Here is a 23,742-nt window from a genome sequence, read left to right on the forward strand (position 1 = left end):
ACAAGCTGGAGGGAATACAAGACCACATCTGAAATTGTAGAACTGGGTAGAGCGAGCAAAAATCAGGAGCAACAGATGTACTTGATAATTATCTAAGACAGTAGTTGAACCTATGAACGACAGTATACAGAAGAAGGGCATAAATAAGACAGAAGGAATAACACAGGGTTTTGCACCACTCTGAAGAGCAAGAAAAAGAAGGATGACAGGTCCTTATCTTTACTGAAACCTGCAGCTTACATATACACACACTGAAAAATAGCAACAGTACATAGGAAAAATTGCCTGTTTAAAAGATAACCATGTTATTTAAGCCTCAAACGGATTATATTAAAAAAAAAAAAAAAAAAACCAAAACAGCAAACCACCTTCTGATTAAACCCACAATTATGGTGACAAATTTGCCAGAGGCTCAGAAATTACAAAATTCTGGTACAAATGCAACCATCACAGTATATCAGAGTAGGTTTGTGGGTGTTTTTTGGGGTTGTTTGCTTTTTTTTAAGTCACAGAATGTTTTTGGTAAGTGCTTCCTGTCAAACAATTAAAAAAAAAAAAAAAAAAGGGCAAAAAACCCCAAACCCTGCACCTTCATATACCACTTAAAAATGAATAGGCACATACCCAGTGTAGTTGGGACAACACTTCATCTCCAGAAGACCAGTCTGATCCAATGCACATGCATATATGTCAACAACATGACCATTTGTTGCAGCCCGATTAGCCAGGGCTTCAAAATGCTAAATCCAAGATGAAAATACAGTTCATAGCAATTTATGACGTGAACTCTCCTCATCTTCATATTAAATCCTAAACTCCCAAAATTTTTCTAAAACAACATTATCAGACTTCATTCACATCATATTCTAATACAAGCTAAAAGAGTATTTTTCCTGAAGTTAAAATTAAGACTGGAATTTTCAACACCTGTGGGTTTTTTCTGACCAGCTGAGAACCTGACTCACACTAGACAAACCAGTGGTTGCTATTTAAACTAGAAAATTACCTTGATCTTTTATTTTTAAACTTTGCATTAAGTACTAGATCCAACACACAGAATTGAATTTACCTTTCTAATGTCAAGTGTCTATAACAACAGACACCTGCGACTGAGATAATGGTTTAAGCTCCCATTATAATCAGTTAAGATTAATTCAACAGGTTTTGGATGCAGGTCACCTGCCCAAATGTACGATGAAACGAACTATGCCTAAACCCTACTGCCTAACCCTCCCCTAACTACAGAGACAGTTTTGAGCAGCTGTCTTAGAAGCAAATAGCCTTACTCTAGACATATCATTTAGTCATATGAATTTTCTCTGACTTAAACCAGGGAAACACTCCAAAGAACTTTAATGTAAAGCTAGACAAAGTCCTAACTCAACATACTGAAATTTCTGAATAAATTCCTGAAGACATACCACTATTCAGAGACAGGTAAACAGAACCACACAATTCCCACCTCTTTATACATTTGCTACTACTAACAGTATTTTACAGTGCCAGGCAATGTAAAAGTTTACTTACTGGCAAGATGCCTAAAATATCACCCATGATCATCTCTTACCTTAGTACTCTTTTTAACATATTTAGCATTGTCTTTTTCAATGTCATGCCATGATCTTATAGGTAACTTCAATTCATCCCCTACAACCATGCCAGGTCCTTGTGTAGCTGGTCCTCCAATGAACATCATTATACGTGCACCAGTATTAGGAAAAGTGCACTGCAGGAAATAAAAGACAAATAAAACCATCAGGTTTTGCTCAAATTGAACAAAAGAAATAGCTATGCAGGTATTTATCACATTGATAGGATTCTAACAACAACTGTACTTTTTCCCTCCGAAAACTTAAATCCACTGTTAATTCAAAGTCTCAGTTTGGTCTCATTAAAATGTGTAAACCCCTACAATTACTCTATGTATGTAAGGAATTATATCCATCAGAATCATCATACAAATATAATTACTAAGGTTTTTACATCTTGACCGTGGCGGCTTTTCTGCAACAAAATTATCCGTTTACATATTAGCACAACTGTAGTTAAAGCTATTACCTCAAGAAGCCCTACAGCTATAGAAAGAGCCACTCCAGAAGAACGTAAGGGCCGTTTTCCTTGTGGAACAGGCCAAGGATCCCGTTGCAGTTCACCCAAAAGATCAGTAAGATTCATATCAATTTTCTGCACCGGCTGCAAAAATCTGTAATCAAATATATGGAATTAGTTTAGATTCAAATTGTTAAATAAAAATTTTATCAGTTGCTCATTAACAATACATTGGACATATCTTAGCAATGTCTAATTCTAGATTCTAGTCTGGATTCAGCAATGTCTCTGCCTCACCATGATAACGCAGTTTGGTATTACTACATATGCAGCACGCTCAGCTTAAGAAGTTCAACAAAGTGCTTGTAAAACAAAAACTTGCTAACTTAGAGATATCACCACTATCCAGAAAAAACCCTATCTAGTCAAAACAACACAGCAGATTATGACCTATGAATCTCAAAAAGAAACTCAAGTTTCACTACTTCAGTGAAAATCAAAGATCAGAAGAAACATTAACATATAATTTTTCGTGCTCTCTGCTACAGGCTGTCTACAAATGCAGCTATTTATTGGAAGGCAGAGACTGCAAAACTCACTCTCTTTTTTATCATTTTGTCAATTTCTTCTACATCAGAGTGGGATACACAGGAAAATCAAACACCAACCCACAATTTCCAAATCACAGACAGAAGGGGAGGGGAGAGGAGTTGAAGAGGGAGAAAAAGGGAAGGCAAAACTGGATATCCACATAAGAAAAGGGCATTAAAGGAGCTACTAACACCTTCCAAGATACCAATCAACAGAAGCATCATTATTTACATATCTATAATATGTCTACATAACATTCTCTCTGAACATTTCCAAAGCATCATCCAGATGATTTTACTATCACCCATTAAGTCTTTTCTTCCCAGTACAAACTGTAGGAAAGAAACAGGCTATAACCATTAGTCTCCTAGGAAATTTGTGCCTGATCAGAAGGTTCGACTGTCAGTGGATTTTTCTCATTGTCAAAACCCATAAGTCTTCCAGTGTAGTCAAGGTATGGTTTTTTAGATGTTTTAAGCACATTACCTGTTAGAAGGTGGTGGCTGCTGCACTTGAGGACCCCGACCGACTTGTGAAACTGCTACTTTTGTAAGCCCTAGCATTTCCTGTAGTCAAGTACATAAGATTTTATTACAAAATTTGTTTACAGACTATTTGAATTTCTTCATCACCATCATCTTGATGATTTCTTTTTGTTTGCTTTTGTGCATTACCTGCAGCTGTTTTGCAGATAGGTCCTTTGTTCCTCTGAAGACATAACTTTTGGAAATTCCTTCACAGCCAAGCTCATGAACTTGCACCATTCGGCCAAAAGTAATGAGACCTACTAACGCAGTTGGTGGCAGGAGACTAAGCGACATTTGCATGGATTCCTTCAGAGCTTGCAAGTCTTCATCTTCCATGCATGTGTCCACAACATAAAGAAATATCAAAGGCATCTGAGGACCGCGCTTTAAGAAACACAAATATAATCACATGAAAAACAAATCTCGCAGTATTTACAGGATCAAAAATGAACAAATAAAGTACATTTTGTAAAAGTTTTAAATTTAACCATACCAATAATGTAAATGTTCCATCTAACTTATCTCCCTCTCAAGCAGCAATCAGTATCTGGAGCTAAAGGGGAATGAAACCCCTACCATAATGAACTCTACACAAAAATGAAATGGTTATGACAGAAGGAAAAAAAAATCCTTTCAGGATGTCATGATAGTTTTGAAGCACGTGCCAATTATATAAATCTTTTAATATATAATGAGCTTTTATTGCTCCAAGTGAACATAATAGCCACAAAGCTATTCACAATTATAAAATATTCCAACGTGATAATATTCCGTGGCATTTCACCTCATAATTTTACTCTAGAGATCACTAGTTCTTTTTACTCTTTCTAAACTAATTTTGCTGTAATATGAGCAAATATCTCCTTTACTTTTCGTTACAAGAATTGGCAAAAAGTAGAGATTCTGTTCAGTCTTCACTCTTCCTTTCATAATCTGAATGCCTCACTGAAGTCTTACAAATTTTAATCCTCAAAAATGGAATTTAGAGATTACAAATTTGCAATTGTAAATGTTTGCAATTTTAGGTTGTAGGTCCATTTTTTACTTTCTATTCAAGTAACTTATATCCTAAAAAAGGATTAATATTAAAATTCAAACCCCTGAATTGAATATATATTAGCTGTTTTCTCTAAACCAGCTAGCCCTAAAACTAACTCATAATCATTCAGTTACAAACTTAAAATCAAATGATTAATGAGAGATGGATCAGCAGTCAGCCAAATTTGAACTGAAATTGTTTGAGCAAGCAACAGCAGTAAGCAGACCGACAGCACAAACACAAATTAAGCTCCTGGTAAAGAAACAGACCTAACAGAAATACTGCCTTTAGAAGAGACCTCTCTTTTTTCTTTTTTTTTTTTTTTTTTTTAAACCAGTCTTATTAGCCATCCTTGTGTTCTTATAAAAAGTTACGTTTTCCATTTCCAATTGATGACATATATGTTCAATCTACTAACAAGCACATATAGACTCACAGTCATTAAAACGCAGTGAAGAAATAAAATTGAAATTAATTATTTTTGTATATTGCAAGGTTACAGATGTTAAAGATTTTATTTAATTATTTTACCTGTACTACATATTCAATGCTGGAAAACTGAGGTAAAAGTTCAGCTGGCTGATTCATTTCAGATATGCCAGCATAGGTAGGAGGAAACTGCAAATAAAAACACAGAAATTAAGTATAAACAAAAGATTACAACTTCTACAAAAACATACGTATGGACTACTTTCTTCTGAAACAGATGTTCACTATTGCTGCCATGAAAAAAAATCTCAATGCAATCTCTAAAGCTGCAGCTCTTGCTGCAGCAAGAGCAGCACTCATGCTCTTGCTGTCAATTTCAGTTTGCAACTACAACCTGAAAAGTGAAGATTTTCACTTTTACCTTATAAAAAAGATTTTCTATATCCTGAATGTTTCATTTTCTTACCTGATTTCTCTGATAACAAAAGTTGCAAGCCCAGAGTTTTGCTCGATAATCCACTTGGCTATAAAAATACAATAAGAAAAGTTTATATAGCATGAACAATTCTTTTTCCTCCACTGACCCTAGAGTAAGTTTCTTTTAATTTTTCAAAAACACACTGACTTTGAAAAAGCTTCCTCCTAATATACTGTCTCCTAAACACCCATATTACAAATGCAAAGTAAGTGTAGTCTTATACAGACATATTAGGCAAATCATTGCCTTCAGAGATGAACAATGGTCTTCAAGGAAAAGAAGCAAATAAGAACTTTAAGAATACAGACTCAACACCTTTATTAGAGACTTTGCATGGTTTTAGGCAAATCGTTTTAACCCTCCCTACCTTTGCGTTTTTCTCTTTTCTCAGCCTATGCCTATTAGCTGTCAGTCTGGAACTATCCTGAATATACATTATGTGCTAAAAAAACAGGTTCCAACTTAACAGCTATCTCTCTAGTGAAAATAACATTTTTTTTTTAATTGATGAGCCTACCTCCTTTTATCTACATTTTTATTGGCATTCAGATAGTTAAAATAAAAAATGCAACTTGTACCTTCATGCCATACAGATGTCTTGCAAAGTCCTACTCACATGTTAAGGGAAAGTAAACTTTACATGTTTTCAATGTACACTTCTTGCTATCACATCTTCTCCTGTCTACAAGGGCAAAAGTCTTTTTAAGATATCATTAAATCTTTGGATAAATCTTAGCATGCTGTAAACACAACACAGCTCTACTGAGATCAAATGATCTATACCAATTTCAGGGGCTGCAGATTATCTAGCCCGATACACTATGCCACACAGGCTTCAAAAGGTCCCCTCAAATTGAGTCTCTAATCACACTTTGTAAAAAAAAAAAAAAATCCAGTCATGACTTGCATACATGAGACAGGAAAAATGTACACAGTTCACTGTAACGTCAGGGATGTGACTGACCCTTTACGGCTTTGTCTTCCATTGTTTTTCTTCCAGCCCTCAATAAAAGATAATGCTTCTGAAAAAGTCAGCTTCCACTAAGTCTGACTTCCAGTATAATCAGCCACTGTGTCTGTTTAATACTGAAAAACAATTTTACATCTGCTTTGAAATCATCTTCTCTCCCAAGCAGGGACAAGTCATTCATAAAATTGAGTGAGTTCTACAGAAACTTTTACATCATGTCTAATCTCTTACCACCACTCAGTACCTTTCCCATGACTATCAAAGTCCACCTTGGAAATTGTTCTGTTTCTTTTCCATACTTCTGTGATTGGAATGACGTATGAAACACTTCCTCTGCTTCCAACCTAAACTTACCCATGACTAGTCGACAATCATTTGTGCTTGTGCCAAAATCATCCTTCAGCTTAAACAGTCTCCACCTTCTCTCATGCCTACTTCTGATGCATTTATCTATCTATCACATCTTTCAGTTTCTGTTTTGGTAAACTAAACCAGCTAACCTGCTTTGGTCTACGAATGAACTAAGGTCAGTAATAAATACAGTTTATTTTACTTGGAAATTAAACTGTATCAGGGCCAAATAGTTAAAAAGATATAGCATAGTAACTTTTTACTCTAGTTATTTTCTAGAGGCAAAATGCAGGAGTATACTAACTCACAAGATGTGTAGTTCCACAAAAATAACATACCTAATCATTAATTAAATTAAGTATGTTGAAAAGACCAGTTAAATGAAAGCTATGTTTTAAGTATATATGTTACTTATGCAAATCTCTGTGCAGAAACTTCCGAGATCTAGAAGTTTGAGCTGTATACTCATACGAGGAGTACTTGAACTTCCAGACACCAGATCTTTTGCATAGCTTACTTGGCACTATTCTAAAGATTGTTTGTAAGGAAAAATACTGGCATAACATATGTATTAGGTTTACCATAAAGGATTCAGAACAGCTCGACACGTTGTCCTACTGCACAAAACTGGCTCATACTGAATAGGAGGCAAGTCTGGCCGTTCTTTCAGTGGCGTGAAGAGGGCAGCCACTGGGACTACCATTCTTGTGGCTTCGAGACGACTTGAAGGCCAAACATTCCAGCTGAATCTAACTCCATCTCTGTCCTCATTCTGCTGGATAAATTCCAGGAAGGTTGTCATGGTCAACTTCTCTGTTTATCACTATAATAAAGAGAGAACCATTAGCAGAACGTTGAAGTGCAAACATTTTTAACCACAAAATACTGAATATACTTAATGACAGTCACACATTCAAATACTGTAACTGAGTTCCAATAAATAAACACTGAGTAGTGCTTCTAAAATCCTAAAAGCAATGCACAGAATTACAAGGTGAAACAGAAAGAAATTTAAGACTCCTAGGATGCAGCAACCTCTTCAAAATAACAAGTATTTGACATGGTACTAGTTAAATACCTAGCGTTGAAACAGTCCATCTTCTGATCACTTCTTAACTCAAGCAACAAACTCGGGAAAGAAATGTTATAACTAAAGCAATAATTCTAGGGTAGGTCAGAGTAGACAACATGCAGCACACTAACACACTATAAAAAAAGACACGAAAAAAATACACCCTGCTTTAAGGCCTTTCACTAATGTATTTAATTATTCATTCTGCTCATTATTCAAGAATCATTCATTCTTGCAAACTGTTTAATCCTCTGATTTCTTTAAGAAACAAATAGCAAAAAGTATTTCTAAGTGTAATTGTTTTATGCCTTCTGCTGTGTCAAATTTTGTAAGAATTTTTTAACCATAATTAACCATTTTCAGTAACTCATCATGTGACCTGTATGCAAACATAAAGAAATAACAACACTATATTCCATAAGAGTACATTCCTACAGCAATGCTAAGAAATAACTTTAATAAGTTTTTAAGAAGTACATGTGTCATACTCCACTACACTATATATCAAGATGCACCTTTCAACAATTGCTTGAACTCAAATTTACCATTGGGCACCGACCTAAGGCTTTCAGAATTTTAAGCTACAGTTACTCAGAAGCTGGAGCACTGGGGAACACAGAGACATCTGAAAAGCTCAACAGAAGCCTGTGAACATCTGGGAAAGCCAGCAAGAAGCGCCCTCTCCCACCCATGCCCCCCCCCAAAAAAAAGCCATCACTCAGCTATATCTACACTGTCCCCGAATACCTGTTGTATGCTTCCCAGTACCTTTTATAATACATAAGTCATACAGGTTTTTCCAGCAACTAGGATATCTAAACTCCCACTGCGTAATAATTAAGAATTTACTGTAAAAGTCTAAATGAACCACCTAAGAGGTAGCCTGGGAAAATACTCCTAGGTCTCATTTTTGACTGTACAAAGTTAATGAACAGCTTTAGACATGCAGGAATCCCCCTGAATTGAGATTTAAATCAGGAATTCTCACACACACACAGATGACCCTCTTAGCCCAGCAATTACATATGCTATGGAAGACTCCTGGAAAACTCTCCACTTCTAAAGATCTAGTTCTCTTTACTAAAATTATAATGACATTGCGCCTTTAGTTTATATGACAGTTTAAAACATTTCAAATTTTTTTAATTATAGTTTAACTTAATAGTTTGATTCTAATGCTGACTTTTAACAAAACAGATTAACAACATCCATAAAACAAAGAGAATCTCCGCATTTCACAGTTAATATCATTAGGAAATAATCAACTGTCAGCATGTGATGAAAGCTACAAAAAGCAGTCTCTAAATTGTTCCTATAAAACACGGACTGACAGGCGAACTTAACTCTACAGAGTACCTTTCTCAAAGTTTTCCACAGGTGCAATCGCTATCACTTATCTCCACATTGTAATAGAAATACCATGATAATTATTCTGCCAACATTTTAATGGGCATGTTATCTTACTGATATTAGGAGCAGATCTACGTGTCATGGCAACTGCAACACAGGGAGCCACACAGAACTTTGTGCAAAAGAGCACTTCCACCATCACTTTTACTCAAGTTGCTGCAAGGTCATTGGGCTGAATGAGGCCATCGGGCAGGGAACAAAAATGAGCAAATGCAAGGGGAGAGAACATCTGGAAATAATAATTAGTACAGAGGGATCAGAGAAGATAATTCAGCTAAGAGAGGAAAGAACAGCCTGGTACCTGAAAAGGATCTAGAATTTAAGAAATTTATCTCCTAATACATCAAAATCCATCACTGTTCTGTGCAAAAGGTGAAGGAGCATTATCCCTGAAAAATGGGGTATTGATACAACAATCTGCATGAGGCAACAATCTCGGTTATAACCACAAACTGAATCATCTCTCCTCTTAAACTTATCTCCTGAGAAGACAGAGAAAATTGCAACTTAAAGGCCATTTCAGCCATTCCAAAGGCATCTGCTACAAAGTCCACAAACTCCATCTCTATACACTACAACATGAACTCCCACTTTCTGTACTGGACTTTAAAGTCTTTTCCCCACATTTTATTCTAGCTACACTTGAAATGGTTTTACACAGATGTTATTTTTACCACTCAGTTACTGCTCCACAGAGGCCAACATACAAACACCAGTGTGCAGTGACTAATAAAGTGCATATATATACATAAAAGATTTGTTGGATTGAGTTAAATACTGTTACTTTCTAGTAAGGTATGCAGTTCCTATTCAGAAGGCTGAACCTGCTAATAATCAAATTTTCCTCCATCTTTCCTTCCACCCTTTTCTTCATTTCCAAGAGCCAATAATGCTTACATATTTCATCATACATCAAATGTGAAACTCATAGTCTGACAAGTTACATTCAGTTTCAATAGCATTGTTATAGGTATCCAGGCACATTTTCTGGGATAGGTGTGGAGATGTTTTACATTAGACCAGAACAGCAAACCCTCCTGACCTACAGACTACATACCAAACTTCATACACCTGAATGCCACAAAATACATATTGCCCACCTCAGAAAACCACAGAGAAGTGATTCTCAGAACAGCTAAATAGCAACAGCTTCCATGTTGGGGTGTCACTGCTTTAGCTTTGCTGCAGGACACCCAGACGAGACCAGCAGTCCTTCCTGGCTTGCTTCCTCCCTCCCTCTGCTGAGGCTGAATGTACCTCGCACCCCTGCACCATAGCAATCTCGCTCCGTGTCACACAAAGAAGCCACAACTGAATTGCATAAAGAGTCAGAGGCTGACTACACGTGACTATGAAGGCTTGGTTCTCAGGTAAATAATAGTATTTATGTAATTACTCTGACTAGATGCAAGAGTACAGTTAGGTCTTTCTAACCATTACACTTATCAAACATGTTTGATATACCATTCGGAAAGCTATCCTATAGCTGAATTAACAGTTTTGAAATACATTACTTTGAAATGACATTATTTTGAAATGCTTCTAGAAGCAACTGCAAACAGTAACGATAGTTTCTTCAAAATAGATTATTCTACAAGCTCCTCCTTCATCTCAGCACCTTTAAACATTTACACACCACACGTAAATGTGTCCCAATACAGAAGATCACCAAAACAATATCCACTAATCCTTGGAAGCACACACAAACAAAATCAAAACATTTCCCTCTACAGCATTTTAAGAGTTCCAGCACAGAGAGATCAGAGTCCCTCACATGACCATGCATTTAAATACCACTAAATTAATACAATTCACTGTGCACTTTTCTTACAACAAACCTATTCTTTCAGTTTATTATGCACTAATAATCTGGTAAAATAAAAGAGATTAATAATAAGCCTCTAATTATTTTTTACACCAAAATCAGCAGTTCAGATACAAACCTATTTGAGTTCCAAGAAGGAACTCAAATATACAAGGAGAATAACTTAGTACTTAACCAAAGCACCTGCAAGTTGTCAAACTGACAATATAAGAATCTCATTTTCACTACTCAAACACAGCCATCCTCCAAACCTGCTCTCCCAGTTTTGTTCACTAAGGGCTTTTTTTTTTTTTTAAAACAACCAGCGTATGTAATAACCCACCTAAATTAAAAAAACACATATTCAAATGCAGCAGGGGCTGCTTAAACACAGTTTTTGTGTAGCTTTACCTACATTGCAAGGAACCCCTGTCAAAGCCCCCGTCAGCGGCACAACGACGCGCGTACAGAGGAGCTCCAGGACAGGAGAGCTGCCGCCGCTGCCGGAGTGAGCCGCACTTTACACCCGGTGCAGCGGCGGCCGTGCAAAGGCCGTGCCCCGCCGGCCCTACCTATGTGCCGGCAGCCCCAGCTGAGGACGGGGCTCTCGGCGGCCGCTCGCACCGCCCCAGCCGGGCTCCACCGCGGCGGCCAGGGTAGGCGCTCCCCGCCTCATGAGAAGGGGCGCACGCACCCCTGCTCCGGGGCCCGGGAGGTCGCGGGCAGCGCTGACCAGCCGCCGGCGGTATCCCCGGCCCCTCAGGGCCGTCGAGGGGCTCCGAGAGTAGCCGCAGGCCGCCCGGGGATCCCCCCACCGCCACGGAGGGCGGCGTGAGCGCCCGAAGCCTCATGAGGGTCGGCGGGGAGCTCCCCACCACGCTCCCTCCTGGCCCAGAAGCCGGACGGGGGCCCGAGGGCTGGCGTGCCGCCCGTACCCACGCAGCGCGGGGAGTGGGGCTGCCGCCACAGCGCCGGCGAAGGACTCCCCTCCCCGTGGCATCCCCCACCTCGCGCCGCCGGCCACCTCCGGCTCCCCGCACCCTCCGCTGCTCCCCTCAGCCGCTGCTCCCCTCAGCCCCTGCCCTGCCCGCTCACCCCGCGTCCCGGCCGCCGCCTCTCTCGCTCTCCCCCGCCCGCACGCAGCCGCCCCGGCGCTGCCGACGCAGTCAACATGGCTGATGGGAGAGTCCACGCCACGTCAAGGGGCAGAGAGCGGCGGGCCGGGGCGGGGGGCGGGCTGAGCTCCGCGGCTCCCCCGGAGCGGGAGGAGCCCTGGCTGCGGATCGGCGTCCGCCGGGCCAGCCCGCCTGTGCCCCGCGGCCCTCCCCGGCGAGCGGAGCGGAGGGGCCCGGCGTCAGTCATCTCACACCGCTGACCTTCGCTTCGCCGCCCTGACGGCTCCTGCTAGCGTGTGTGTTTTCTTCCCTGTTCGGCTTTCAAATTTCTTCTAAAGATCGTTTGTCTCAATCTCGCTCTTAAAACCCTTCGGGAAAGGAGGCATTCCGGCCACCGGGGGAGCTTTGCCTTCTCTGCCTCCACAGGCTGTCCTCGCCCCGCCCGTGGATGCTCTGCTGCTGCTTTGTGCTCTGCTTGCGAGGGGCTGTTTCAGGGAAATCCTCGGGACCAAGCCAGCCGGGCTTCTGGGAGACCTGGAATTCAGCCTGCTTGTTGCCCGTCTTCCACCACGTGTATTTTTGGCAACTTTTTAATCTGGAAGATTCTTTACATGTTTCTTCGGACTGCCTGGGAAACAATATATTGAAATTATATTCCTGGTGGTTTTTATCCTGAGACAATACTTTATCTCATATTTATAAATATTTAGAAATACAGCACATTTATTTACTATCCTCACAATAACTTTCACGTAGCCATAACTGTACAGTTTTGTTCAGTGTTTTTGTCAGTGTGGTTATCTTTTTTCCCCCCAAAACCCAAGTTATAGTGATGCTTATGTTTCAGGGCACTTCAGAATCGTTTTAAACAGGCCAGCCACAGAAGGCTGGAACAGTAACCTCTGTCTTTCCCGAGATACCTCAGTGCAACCAATCCGGACATGGGGGAGGACTAAAAAACATTCTGCTGACTACCGCGTCCTCCTTCACTGCAACTCTGAAAACATCCTATGACCACCAACCAAATATAAATGACTAAAACATCCTTATCCTCTTTTCTTATACATCAAATGTAATTATGATAGAATTTCTATGCCATTACTATCTCCAGTATTGTTTGCCAGTCCTCTTCAGTCTAAAAACATCAGCAGGTAAACAACAGCAGAACTTAAAGGGAGGGATTTTACATTTCCATGTCCACAAATCTCACTGTCAGTTGTGGGAGTATTAAGCAGGAGCTTGCCCAGAACATGTAGCTCCTCAGTTTGTAAAAAAAACCAAAAACAAAAAAAACAACCCCAAACCCACAACAGGGCGAACTTCAAACAGATGCACAGAAAGCAATTCAGTGTTATAATTTCAAAAGTACTCAAATACTCTGTCAAACACTTTCAGAAAGTTACATTCAAAAGAGGCAAGTCCCAAAGTCAGAACTGCAGGATGAACTCTACAGACAACAAGAGGTAACTGACACTTAAAGACACTTAAAAGAGACAAAGGAAGAACAGGAAAGTATACTATTGTGAAAGTTCACTACAAATAAAAGGTATACAGTATTTTTACTCAGTCATCAGCACAATTAAATGTCATTACATAATGGCTCAATCCAATGCTCTAAACTTCAAGAAACATCTTGCAGCTGTTACAATGGTGCAAACCGCAGATAAAAGCAAGGAGAAGCAAAAAAATAGAACAGAAGATAGGATCCTAACATGGTGTACACTTATTTGTCTCCCAGTATGAGAATGTACAGTGAAAGCATTACATTTTTGTTAATGCACAATTCTTAGTTTATGTGTTAGATATTTTTTTAGTCAGCAGTGCATATCCACTGATGGCAACTCACCCTTTCTTTGGAAAAGTACTCTTCTATAATGCCTAGGCAGTTGAGGAGAAAGAATATTCATTTCCAGTTTCTTTTTCCTCTTCCTCCACCGAGTCGTATTTGCTAGCCACTGCATCAACATTGTTGGTAAAACTTGTTAGGAACAATTTTATTACCCATGGAAGACTACCTGTAATAATTAAAAATATGTTACTTCATTTAAAAAGTATCAATGGAAAGTTCCAGAAAAAGTAATCTAAAGATAGAAAGTATATTTAAGGTATATTTGTATCTGTGGATTCTCCTTCTGTTCATAGTTCTTGACTTCACAACAAATAGAAAAAATAAGTTCTTAATATTACCAAAGTATTAGAAGAGAACTTTTTACAGCTGGACTCACCAAAGTTTTTGTCTTGACCATTGGTCAGCCTTTCCAGAGACATCACTGTAGTTTTAGCTAAGCAGGTTTTATTTCTAGTGATGACTGCCATCGTGCTACTCAAATAGGATGTTAGATCCGGGTTTTGGAATTAAAACTCCGTTACACGTAGGTGGTTTTGGAAACACCTTAAAACAAACAAAAGCCAGTGGAGAGGAGGAGTTAGGGTAAATGTTTGTTCAGAACTGCTAAAATACAGGCAGAAAAAAAAGCATTGGTTTTTTTGAACTTATGTCAGAAGTATTTAGAGCTACTCTGATCTACTAGATGGACTGTGGGTAGCACTAAACTGACTTTGCATGCAGCAGAACTAATAGGAAAAATAATACACAAATTGACATTTTGCATAACAGGAATTTCATAATACACAATGTAAACAATTACAGCATTATCCTTCTGCTTTTTATCTTAACTGAGAAGCAACCCCCCTTTGTGCTAATGCTACCTTGCTTTTGAGTTGGCATGTGGATACTCCCACATAATAGCCTTTAGATAAACCCATACAGCAACAAAATAAAAACTCAGGCATTGACCCTTCCAGAATGAGAACCATTCAAACTTACAGCAATTGCCTTTTATGTAACTGATTTCAACCATAGCTCTCAAAGCATTTCAAGGAAGGGACAAGTATTATTATTACTGGATGTCCACAGGTAGAATAGAAAATACTAATGGATGAGTTTTAAAGAACCACTTGCAAAAACTACGGTGTATTAGAGTAATGGCACATGGCCTAATAAAAATGGTTATTAAAGGTTTACACCCATTCACCACAGAAATAGGCCTAGCTTGATGGGCAGTAAATTGGCACAACCACTTCCTGCACTGCTCTTTGGCCACGTTCTCTTTTATTCCCCTCGCTGGGTTTTCGGGGCAGCTAAAACCTCCGGATCAGGCCGCCGCTCAGGGCTTGGTGTTTCCCGGCAGCACAGCCGAAAGCACACAGCCCGTTCCCGCCATCACTTCCACGTCAGAGCGCAAGGACCGAGAGGAGACGGGAGGGCCCGGGGTGTCTAATGATGGCATGGCTCCCAGGACGCGCCCCTTGTGGCACTAACCCCGAGCGCCCCGGGACGCCCCGCGGAGGCCTCCGCGCGGCCGTGAAGGCCCACAACGCCCCGCTCAGCCCCGCCGTTCTCGCGAGAGCAGCCCGCGCCTCGCGCCGCCTCCCAGCGCGCCTGCGTCGCGGCGGGCCGGCCCCAGCGGCGCCCCGTCAGGCGGCCTCCGCCGCCGGGGGGGGGCGGGCGGCCGCAGCGGTGTGGCCATGGAGCCGGGCGTGGAGGAGCTGATGCCGCGGCTGCTGCCCGTGGATGACTGTGACTTGGCCGAGGACTTCGACCCCACGGTGCCTCCCAGGACGCCCCAGGAGTATCTGAAGCGCGTCCAGTGAGTGGCGGGGTGGAGGGGCCGAGCTCCCGCGGGCCGGGGCGGTCGGCCGGGCCCGCCGTCACCTCCCGGCGAGAGCGGCGCGGCTGCCGGTGCTACCCGGGCCGAGCTTCGCGCTGGGGTGCGCGACGGCGGCTGTGTCGTGCTGCCGTTAACCTGCCAGCCGCAGCCGGAAGAGCCGTTTCCCCAGTGCTCCCGGTGCGGTGGGATCCCGCCCGGCATCGGGTCTAAACCCATCCGCTCTCTGCGAAGCTGCTGCTTCTCTAGGGCTGCGTAACGCCCGCTGCATGCCGCGGTTCGCTGCGTGTGCCTCGGCAGGCTCGCTATTCCACGGCGACCCGCAGCTCTGAGGGCCGATGCTGCTCTGTTTTCCGCAGAGAGATGGAGGTCCAATTCTTGGCTCTCCGTATCGGCAGCGGTGGCCTCCCGAGGTCTCGCTGCGGGACGCCTTGCCGCACTTCAGGCAAGCTGGGATGTAAGCAAGCTTCGAGGAGGCCAGAGTAGTCGTGTCGGAACTGAATATACTTGAGCTGTAACTCTCAAGTCAAACCTTCTGTAAGAACTGCTGGCATAGTCAGTGTTTTACCCACCTGAAGATTTCCACAGGTGCAGTATTTCAGAGACATCCAGCACATAACCACCTGTTACAAAAAGGAAAAAATACAGCCATTTGATTTTATTTTGTAGGATTGAAGCAGCTCGATGCCCAGATGTGGTCGTGGCGCAAATAGACCCAAAAAAATTGAGAAAGAAGCAGACAGTAAACATTTCAGTAAGTTTGAGAGCTTTACATGTTTTGTTTTGAGAGAAAAAAAATTAAGGGGAAATATGTTAATATAATATTTGTAGAGGGAGTGGTTGGCATAACTAAATAGCACTGCTGGATTTTAAAAGCATCTACAGAATTAAATGTCTGGTTTTGAAGAAACACCTGTTCAGCTGCTGGCTAACAGCAGTCTTTATACCTGATTTAAATTGATAATATCCATACTATTTGATACACAGCAGACTATTTTACTGTCTGAGGAAATCAAATGTTGTATTAAATTTTATAAATATTTAATCATAAAACCTGCATAAACTTAAGAAGAAAGAGATGTCCATAGCTATATACCTATCTAGGATAAGGGTAGTAAGTGCAGCTAAGCTTTACTAAAGTTAGATGAAATTCTAGCACCACTTCTTTCCTTTTTGGTAGAAAATTTTATCGGAATTTTTCCTTACTGCCCGAGCAGATTTTTCTGTTGTCGCATTGCCCTGCCAGTGTGATTTTTAATCTACTTTCAAATAGTTCAAGAGACCAAGTTTGCCATTCTCTGGTGAAAACAGTGTAATCTGGAATTTCACTACTAGATTGCTCAAGAAAAGTTTCTAGTACTGACATATGACCATGTAACTTCTGTGAACATTCTCTTCATTTGTCTCATGTCTTTGTACTGGCATTCTTAAACATTTGTAGAAAGTTGGTTTTTTTTAATAACTCTTTCATGCTAATCTTTAAAGAGGTTATATCTACTTAACTGTCAGAGTTAATTTCCTAAAAGATATTTTTGTGGTCTTCTGTCTTCCTCAACTTAGTGTCTTGGAAAGTAGAACGCCTAAGATTCATAGCATCTGTCCAAGATAAGGAAACAGCACTGCTTTTTATAAACAGGGAAATTAAGGCAGAACAATTGCTAAAAAGAAGACCTTAAATAATTCTTTGACAATGTATTTTGAATACTTAGTTTTCCTTCTTATTTGCATATGAGAAAAGTCAAACAGAAGAAATTTTGTCTAAGCCAACTGTTAAGTCAGTCTTGGATGTGGTCATGAAATTACCTTTCTTAAATGAAGACTTAAAGGAAATTGTTTACCTGATAGTAAACATTTACTGATTCTCTTGCTCCTAAGGATTCTTCTTATAAAGCTTTCTTTACATTATAATTATTGCCAGTGTTTTTTTAGATTTCTGGATGTCAGCCTGCTCCTGAAGGATACTCTCCAACGCTCAAGTGGCAGCAGCAGCAAGTGGCCAATTTCTCAGCCATTCGTCAGGTACAAAATGGTGTGTGTGAGGGGACTTGCACTGTCTAGATAGAACACATCTGTGCTTTATGGGGGACAACCTTATATCTAGTATAGAAATGTTATGACTTTATGGTAGGACAGATGTTTGTAGGCAAATATTTTAAGTTCTTGAAAAAGAATTGAGTATATACTGTGTGGCTTTTAAACCTCTGATAAAACTCTTTAGAGTGTCATGTTTAAAAAAAAATTCTCCTTCAACTTCAGCAAAAATATCTGTCAGTATTTAATTAAATGATATAGAGTAGCTGAGGGAGGATGAAAGTCCCTATGATGATATGCAGTTATATTAAAACTAGTGCTAGCAGGAATGTTCTGCAGAACTCAACATTAATTGAAAAACAAGTGGATTCTAACCCACCAGGAGATTCACGTACGTAGAACATGCTGTCCATTTAGGATACTGTTGACAGTGGTGGCACCCATTATGAGGAGAAATACTGATTTGGTAAAATGTATTTGTAAGGTTGTAGTGTTAACACAGACTTAAATCCTTTCTACTGGATTTGCACCCTGCTCTTAAGTAACAGAACAAAAATGGAGAATGGAGCAGTCTGTCTCTCTCCACAGTTCAAATGAGGTGACATACAAAACATAATAAAGATGTAGGTAGAGATCATTTATGACTCCAGTACTGCGGAAGGCATGTTTACAATGCATTGATACGGCATTGTAGGAGTACCTCAAGTAACTGAAGTATAACCAGCTGCACTGAAGCTGCTGTAGCACTGAACTTTGCTTGAGCTCATCTACCCTGTTTTTTCGGGGAGGTAAATCAGTGAAGGTGGAGATCTGTACTATTGCATCTACATAGTAAACATTAACAGAGCTAGCCCCTATTTCTACAAGGTATCACACTGCATACTGTATATTAGGCATAATCTAAGGTTTTAGTAGAACTAAGGAAACTGACGTCTAAAGGCATATTCACTGTACAGGTATTTCTTTTATACACAAATTAATTGTCCTCTCATCTGTGCCAGAATTAACACTGTGAGGTGTAAGAATATCCTAAAAAATATTTAAGAAAAAAGAGCATCAGAAGTCACTTGTTCAAACACTATGCATCAGCTACTGTTACTTACAGCGTTTTTAGTGGTCATTTTTACTGCTACAATAAATTGGATTGGGGGAAAAACTTCTTCTGTTACAAGAAGTCTACATCTCCGTACAGGAAACTGTCAGGCAGGCCAATTTGTCTTATATGGCATCCCTGTCAGGTAGAAGAAATATACTAGGAAAGCACACTTGCCTTCTTTCTAACAGTTCTGTAGACATCTGATACAGATACAGACCACTGTTGGAAACAGAATGTTTGCTTTATGTGTGCTTTTGGACTAAATTTTTTTTTTCTTAAGCTTGTTATACCAAGAAAAGTCTAGAAGAATATTAAAGCTTACTACCTCAACTTAACTTTATGTAGTAGACTTTAAAATTCCTTCAGCTTTAACATGACTTCCAAAAACCCAGCATGAGCAACTTAGTTACATTTATACTAAGAGGCATGGGAAATACGTAGCCAGTTATGCCTCTACTGATGTACAGAACATAATAAAATATACTTTTTATACATTTTAAGAATAATGAAGAGCAATTATGGCTAGGATAAAATAACTGCAAAGTTAAACTGTGATTTGGCTTTGTTTTAATTACTCAGAGCCTGAACAAACACAGAAATCACTGGCGGTCACAACATTTGGACAGCAATGTTACTATGGTGAGTAGAATTATAATAGTGCTGTATTTTTTTTCCAGTGATTAAATCAGTGGTTAATCTTGCTTTACACTTAAATGCAACAACGTCTGAATATTATCAAGTCTTTTCTTTAGTGTCTTCAAGATAGCAATATTTCACAGTTTTCATTTATTTTTATTTACTTCAGCCAAAATCAGAGGATGAAGAAGGCTGGAAGAAGTTCTGCCTGGGTGAAAGAGTATACTCAGAAATAGATGCACTATCTGATAATGAAAATCTAGGAATTGATTACATAAAGGTGAGTATAGGACTTCTACCTAATTTTCAGCTGCTATTTTCAAGAATAACTGCCAGAAACAATCCTACTGTTTATTACCACTTTGTGCTAAATAGAAAGCAGGCTCTCTGGTGAGCCCAGGAAGTCCCATTTTTCTTGCCTTTTAAGTGGAAACTGAGCAAAGCAGAGAACAAGTCTATCCCTTCAGTCAAAAAGTTGAAATGTTCCTTCATCTGTTATCAGCTAAAGCACACCACTTTGTTGCTCACTGAACTGAACAGAAAGCTTTCTGCATAGTCTGCTTTAGTATTTTGTTGAATGGTGCTGTGTGGTTCCTCTACCCAAACATGCCCTTCACTGTATCATTCTGAAAAAACAGAACTTAACAAATAACAGTAGAAGCGAGGTTCTTTGATACCAAATTTGGCTGGACCTTATCTTGAACTTGCTTGATTTTTTTTTTTAATAGATTTCAAAGCTCAGAACAGACTTTCAAATCACTATGAATGTCTGAGCATCACATTAAAATGTTACTATATTCTAAATTAGAACAAAAATGTTTATGATAATGTCTGCATTTTCCAAATTGATTTTTTTCAGGTGGGCTTTCCCCCTTTGCTAAGTATTGTAAGCAGAATGAATCAGGTAAGCCTACCTCTTAGAATTGCATAGTGACATTGCATAAATCATTATTTCTCATATTCTATCTGTTGTGGAAGCCTTACCTATTTTTCTGTGTTAGAGTAAGCAATTGTTCATTACAACTCCTGTTCATTGTACACTTACAAGGAAAATATGTAATCGTTATCTCACCTTCAGCTACAAACAACTTTACTAGTGAACATTTATGATGACTAGTTTTAAGAGTATTTTGTCCTTGTAATTTCTCTATAGAACACTTAATGTTTGAATTTTTGCTGAATGCCCCATTAGGTGTTTGACAGTTTTAAGATGTCTCATTTAATGTTTTAAGTGCAGTCCTTCAACTTGATTGTGAACTCTTATGTACATTGCAAGGCTAGAAGAATCACACTTACCTTTCCTTTACTACTATGTTTCCCACTAGTCACCTTTATCCAGAAACAACCAGTCAGTGTGATGCCTCTGTCCTAATCTGTACCTACTTATCCATAACTTTTTGTTAACTCCGAAAATTACTTCATTTTATATAAGTTCTTTCCAGGAACCGGTGCTTTAACACTTACTTTACCCTTATATGTAACTTCAGCCTGGAATAAATACCATATAGTATCATAGTGGAGCAGAAATACATAATGTGTATATTTTTAAAAAAATCACATTGCTTTTTATAGAATACAGTTCTTCAGGTAGAAGGACAGCAAAACAAAATGTTGCAGGTACTGTATTGTCTCTTTCTGTTCCTCTTTTGAAGGCAACAGTAACCAGTGTCTTAGAATACCTGATAAGCTGGTTTGGAGAGAGAAAATTTACTCCAGAACTGGTAAGTTTTAATTTATTCTAACTACTTGCACATGAACGCATTAAACAAGGGATAAATTGTTCATCGTTTTCTATGAAATTATTTTAGTTTCTAAAGAGTTCTCTAGATGCATGTATCATATTCAGTTACTTTTAAAACTTTCTTGATTAGATACTAAAATGAGTATTTGCAGAACTTTTTGGAAGGCTAATTACAAAGCATAACAGATACAGATAAATCAAGTACTGCCAAAGCCCCCTCCCCTTTTTATCACTCCCCGCACTAACTTAAACCACAAGGTTAAATGAGGTTATCAGCACTGAAGAGAGAAGACTGTCAGACTGCAGCAGCTTTAGTTCTTACCAGTTTAAGCTGTCAGGGTGCTGCACACTGTATTTACCGACATCTCTATTTTAGTTTGGAGATGCATGACAGTGTGCTGGCAAAGACACGTTTAATATGTCCACGTGCACTACAAACCAGAAAGATTAGCTGCATTAGTGTGGTGACAAATCAAACATAATAAGAGATTAGTAGTAGCACGGAGGGTACATTAGCATGGAGTTTGGCCACAACTAGACTGACTAGCTACATAATGGCATCCTATCTACAAAAGACCTTGGCGAATGCATCTCCATCTCATTCAGTACCACAAAGCAAGAGAGTAATGAAAAATTACTTCCATAATACTGAACACAGTTTCACTATTTTTGAGTCACTTAAAGGCCTTTCATGTTCTGTCCTTTTCTGTAGGACTGTCTTCTTTTTAACCAGTGTGCTGCAGACAACGTGCACATTGACTTTTAGTTTATTCCCATAATGAAAGCCACTAGACACTGGAATTAAATTAAGAAGTTAGACTGGTAGCAGAAGTTATGTTTGTAAGAATGCAGTAGAATTCAGTGAAGTAAAATGCAAAGGACAAGTTTTCACAGTGGTGCAAATCTTACAGCATTAATTCCATAAAGACCTGATGTGATACATTCACTCTTCAGGAATGTTTTTCCACAGTTCATGAAGTTAAAAATTAATAGCTAAGTAATAATCTTTAGATATTACCAAAATAATCCTTCCCTCAGACTTTAATAGTGTAAGCTATATTAATTTTACATCTTGGCTAATATTCAAAAAAATATCAGGAAATCCAGGAGTACTGCTCACAAGCAGCTTATCTAGAGGCAAAAAATTCTACTGTGTAGTGTCTAATGTGGCTTTCAAACTTTTCAGTTCTGGCAGTAGCACTTAAATGCAATTTTATTTTTTTTTTGAGACCTACACTCCAGGCCTGCTCTATATAACAAGAACTGCATGAAACTTGAAGGAAATGCTCATAGTTAAAACTTTGTTATTTGAATCCACACAGGGTAGATGGCTTTATGCACTGTTGGCATGCCTTGAAAAACCTTTGCTACCTGAAGCTCACTCCCTTATTCGACAGCTGGCAAGACGATGCTCAGAAGTCAGAATACTAGAGGTAAGATTTAATATAACATTGCACAAAGGACTTGCTGAACTTAAATTATTAGGAGGATGATTTTTCAGTTCTTGCAGTCTTGGTAAGTAATTTTTCATGTCCTAAGCTTGCTCGAGAATGAGCAGAAGACTACAAGCACGTAACGTGGCATGTAACAAAAGAACTGTTCTAATATTTATTTCTCGTTCAGGAGAACAAGAATGAAGAACAAATATCAGCTCTGAACTTGCTAATCTGCTTAGTTAGCAGGTAATGCAACTTACATACCTAAAACAGTAAAGTATGTCCAGAATAAGTGTGTGATACTCTTCTCCTAACCTAGATTCTTTTAAAATGGAAGTCAATTAAAGTACCCTGGGCCTATGTAGCAAATATACTTAGCTAAAAGGACTTAAGATAAACCTAAAAGTAAAGTAACCTTATTGGTTTCCTCAGATGAGCCCCCTGAACTGCAAAGCTATGATGGAAACACTAGAGCTAGAAAGCAAGAGGTCTAACAACTTAGAGCCAAGTAAGGAGTACATTGCATTAGAGGTTTCTTACCATATTCCACTTCTCTCCACTAGGTACTTCGATCAACGTGACTTGGCTGATGAGCCTTCCTAGACTGTTTTGAGAATATCAAGTATTTTGCATTGCCATAGTACAAACAGCATTATCAGAGTTAACAGCAAGACACTGCACTGTTCAGACCTGAAGTACCATACAACCCCTTCAGAACAGCCTCACGATAATGCATTTGGGACAGCTATGAATAACTTAAGCTGAGCTTTAGCATGAGATTGTCAATATCTCAAATATCATCACCACCATCATCGTAAAATGGTCAATGAAGTGTCTGGCATCATCTCTCAAGCTACTGTCTCTGTAAGCTACACTCTTGGTTAGAAATTTCTACTATCTGAGTAATCCTGTGGACACTGCTATTAGGTGAAGTCTGAGGTTACATTACCAATGATCTTTATCTAACACACATATGTTGAGGGCTTTTTTAATAAAACTGAAGCATTTTAAAGAGTGTTCTTAAACGTTGTGGCTTTTCTCATTCTTCATATTATTTAACAGCAGCCTCACTATAGAAATCTACACAACTAGGACTGAATGTGTTTTTTTCAAGCTTTGGTTCCTGAGCTTAAGCACTGCTAAGCAGTTCAACTATAGCCAGTAAGTTACTAAAACAATTATTTTAGTAAAACAAACATTGCTGCTTCCTGAGTAGTAATACTATTTTTTAGTAAACAGTTGTTGAAACCAGTGAAAATTGCACAGCTGTATTCAATGCTTTTAATAGAAGCATTTATT

General features: G+C 39.4%; 2 protein-coding genes across 4 annotated transcripts in view; one reads left to right on the top strand and one right to left on the bottom strand.

Moving 5' to 3' along the window:
• Positions 1-12,443, bottom strand: part of SEC23A (SEC23 homolog A, COPII coat complex component) — a 31,113-nt gene extending 18,670 nt beyond the window's left edge. Inside the window, exons 1-9 of one of the 2 annotated variants that reach the window (XM_072864943.1) lie at positions 12,097-12,443; positions 7,016-7,257; positions 5,102-5,159; positions 4,738-4,824; positions 3,315-3,551; positions 3,127-3,206; positions 2,059-2,203; positions 1,568-1,726; positions 625-740 (exon numbers count right to left, since the gene is read on the bottom strand). In XM_072864943.1, coding sequence (XP_072721044.1) covers positions 625-740; positions 1,568-1,726; positions 2,059-2,203; positions 3,127-3,206; positions 3,315-3,551; positions 4,738-4,824; positions 5,102-5,159; positions 7,016-7,236 — 1,103 coding nt within the window. In that variant the 5' untranslated portion in view covers positions 7,237-7,257; positions 12,097-12,443. Of the gene's footprint in view, positions 1-624; positions 741-1,567; positions 1,727-2,058; positions 2,204-3,126; positions 3,207-3,314; positions 3,552-4,737; positions 4,825-5,101; positions 5,160-7,015; positions 7,258-11,815; positions 11,968-12,096 lie in introns of those variants that run through there. The other variant, XM_072864942.1, reaches the window with a different exon arrangement.
• A 2,821-nt stretch (positions 12,444-15,264) lies between these two features.
• GEMIN2 (gem nuclear organelle associated protein 2) lies at positions 15,265-23,457 on the top strand. Of its 2 annotated transcripts, XM_072864945.1 has the most exons (10): positions 15,267-15,485; positions 16,173-16,257; positions 17,433-17,522; positions 19,210-19,269; positions 19,436-19,546; positions 20,126-20,170; positions 20,919-20,987; positions 22,330-22,440; positions 22,631-22,689; positions 23,007-23,457. In XM_072864945.1, the coding sequence occupies exons 1-10, from the start codon at positions 15,364-15,366 to the stop codon at positions 23,044-23,046; spliced, it is 792 nt and encodes a 263-aa protein (XP_072721046.1). In that variant the 5' UTR covers positions 15,267-15,363; the 3' UTR covers positions 23,047-23,457. The 2 variants fall into 2 exon arrangements, with proteins under 2 accessions (XP_072721048.1, XP_072721046.1); XM_072864947.1 differs by lacking the exon at positions 22,631-22,689 and having other exon boundaries at positions 15,265-15,485.
• The last annotated feature ends 285 nt before the right edge of the window (positions 23,458-23,742 follow it).

This window comes from Ciconia boyciana, chromosome 6 (genome assembly GCF_034638445.1).
Source record: "Ciconia boyciana chromosome 6, ASM3463844v1, whole genome shotgun sequence".
Lineage (NCBI taxonomy): Eukaryota > Metazoa > Chordata > Aves > Ciconiiformes > Ciconiidae > Ciconia > Ciconia boyciana.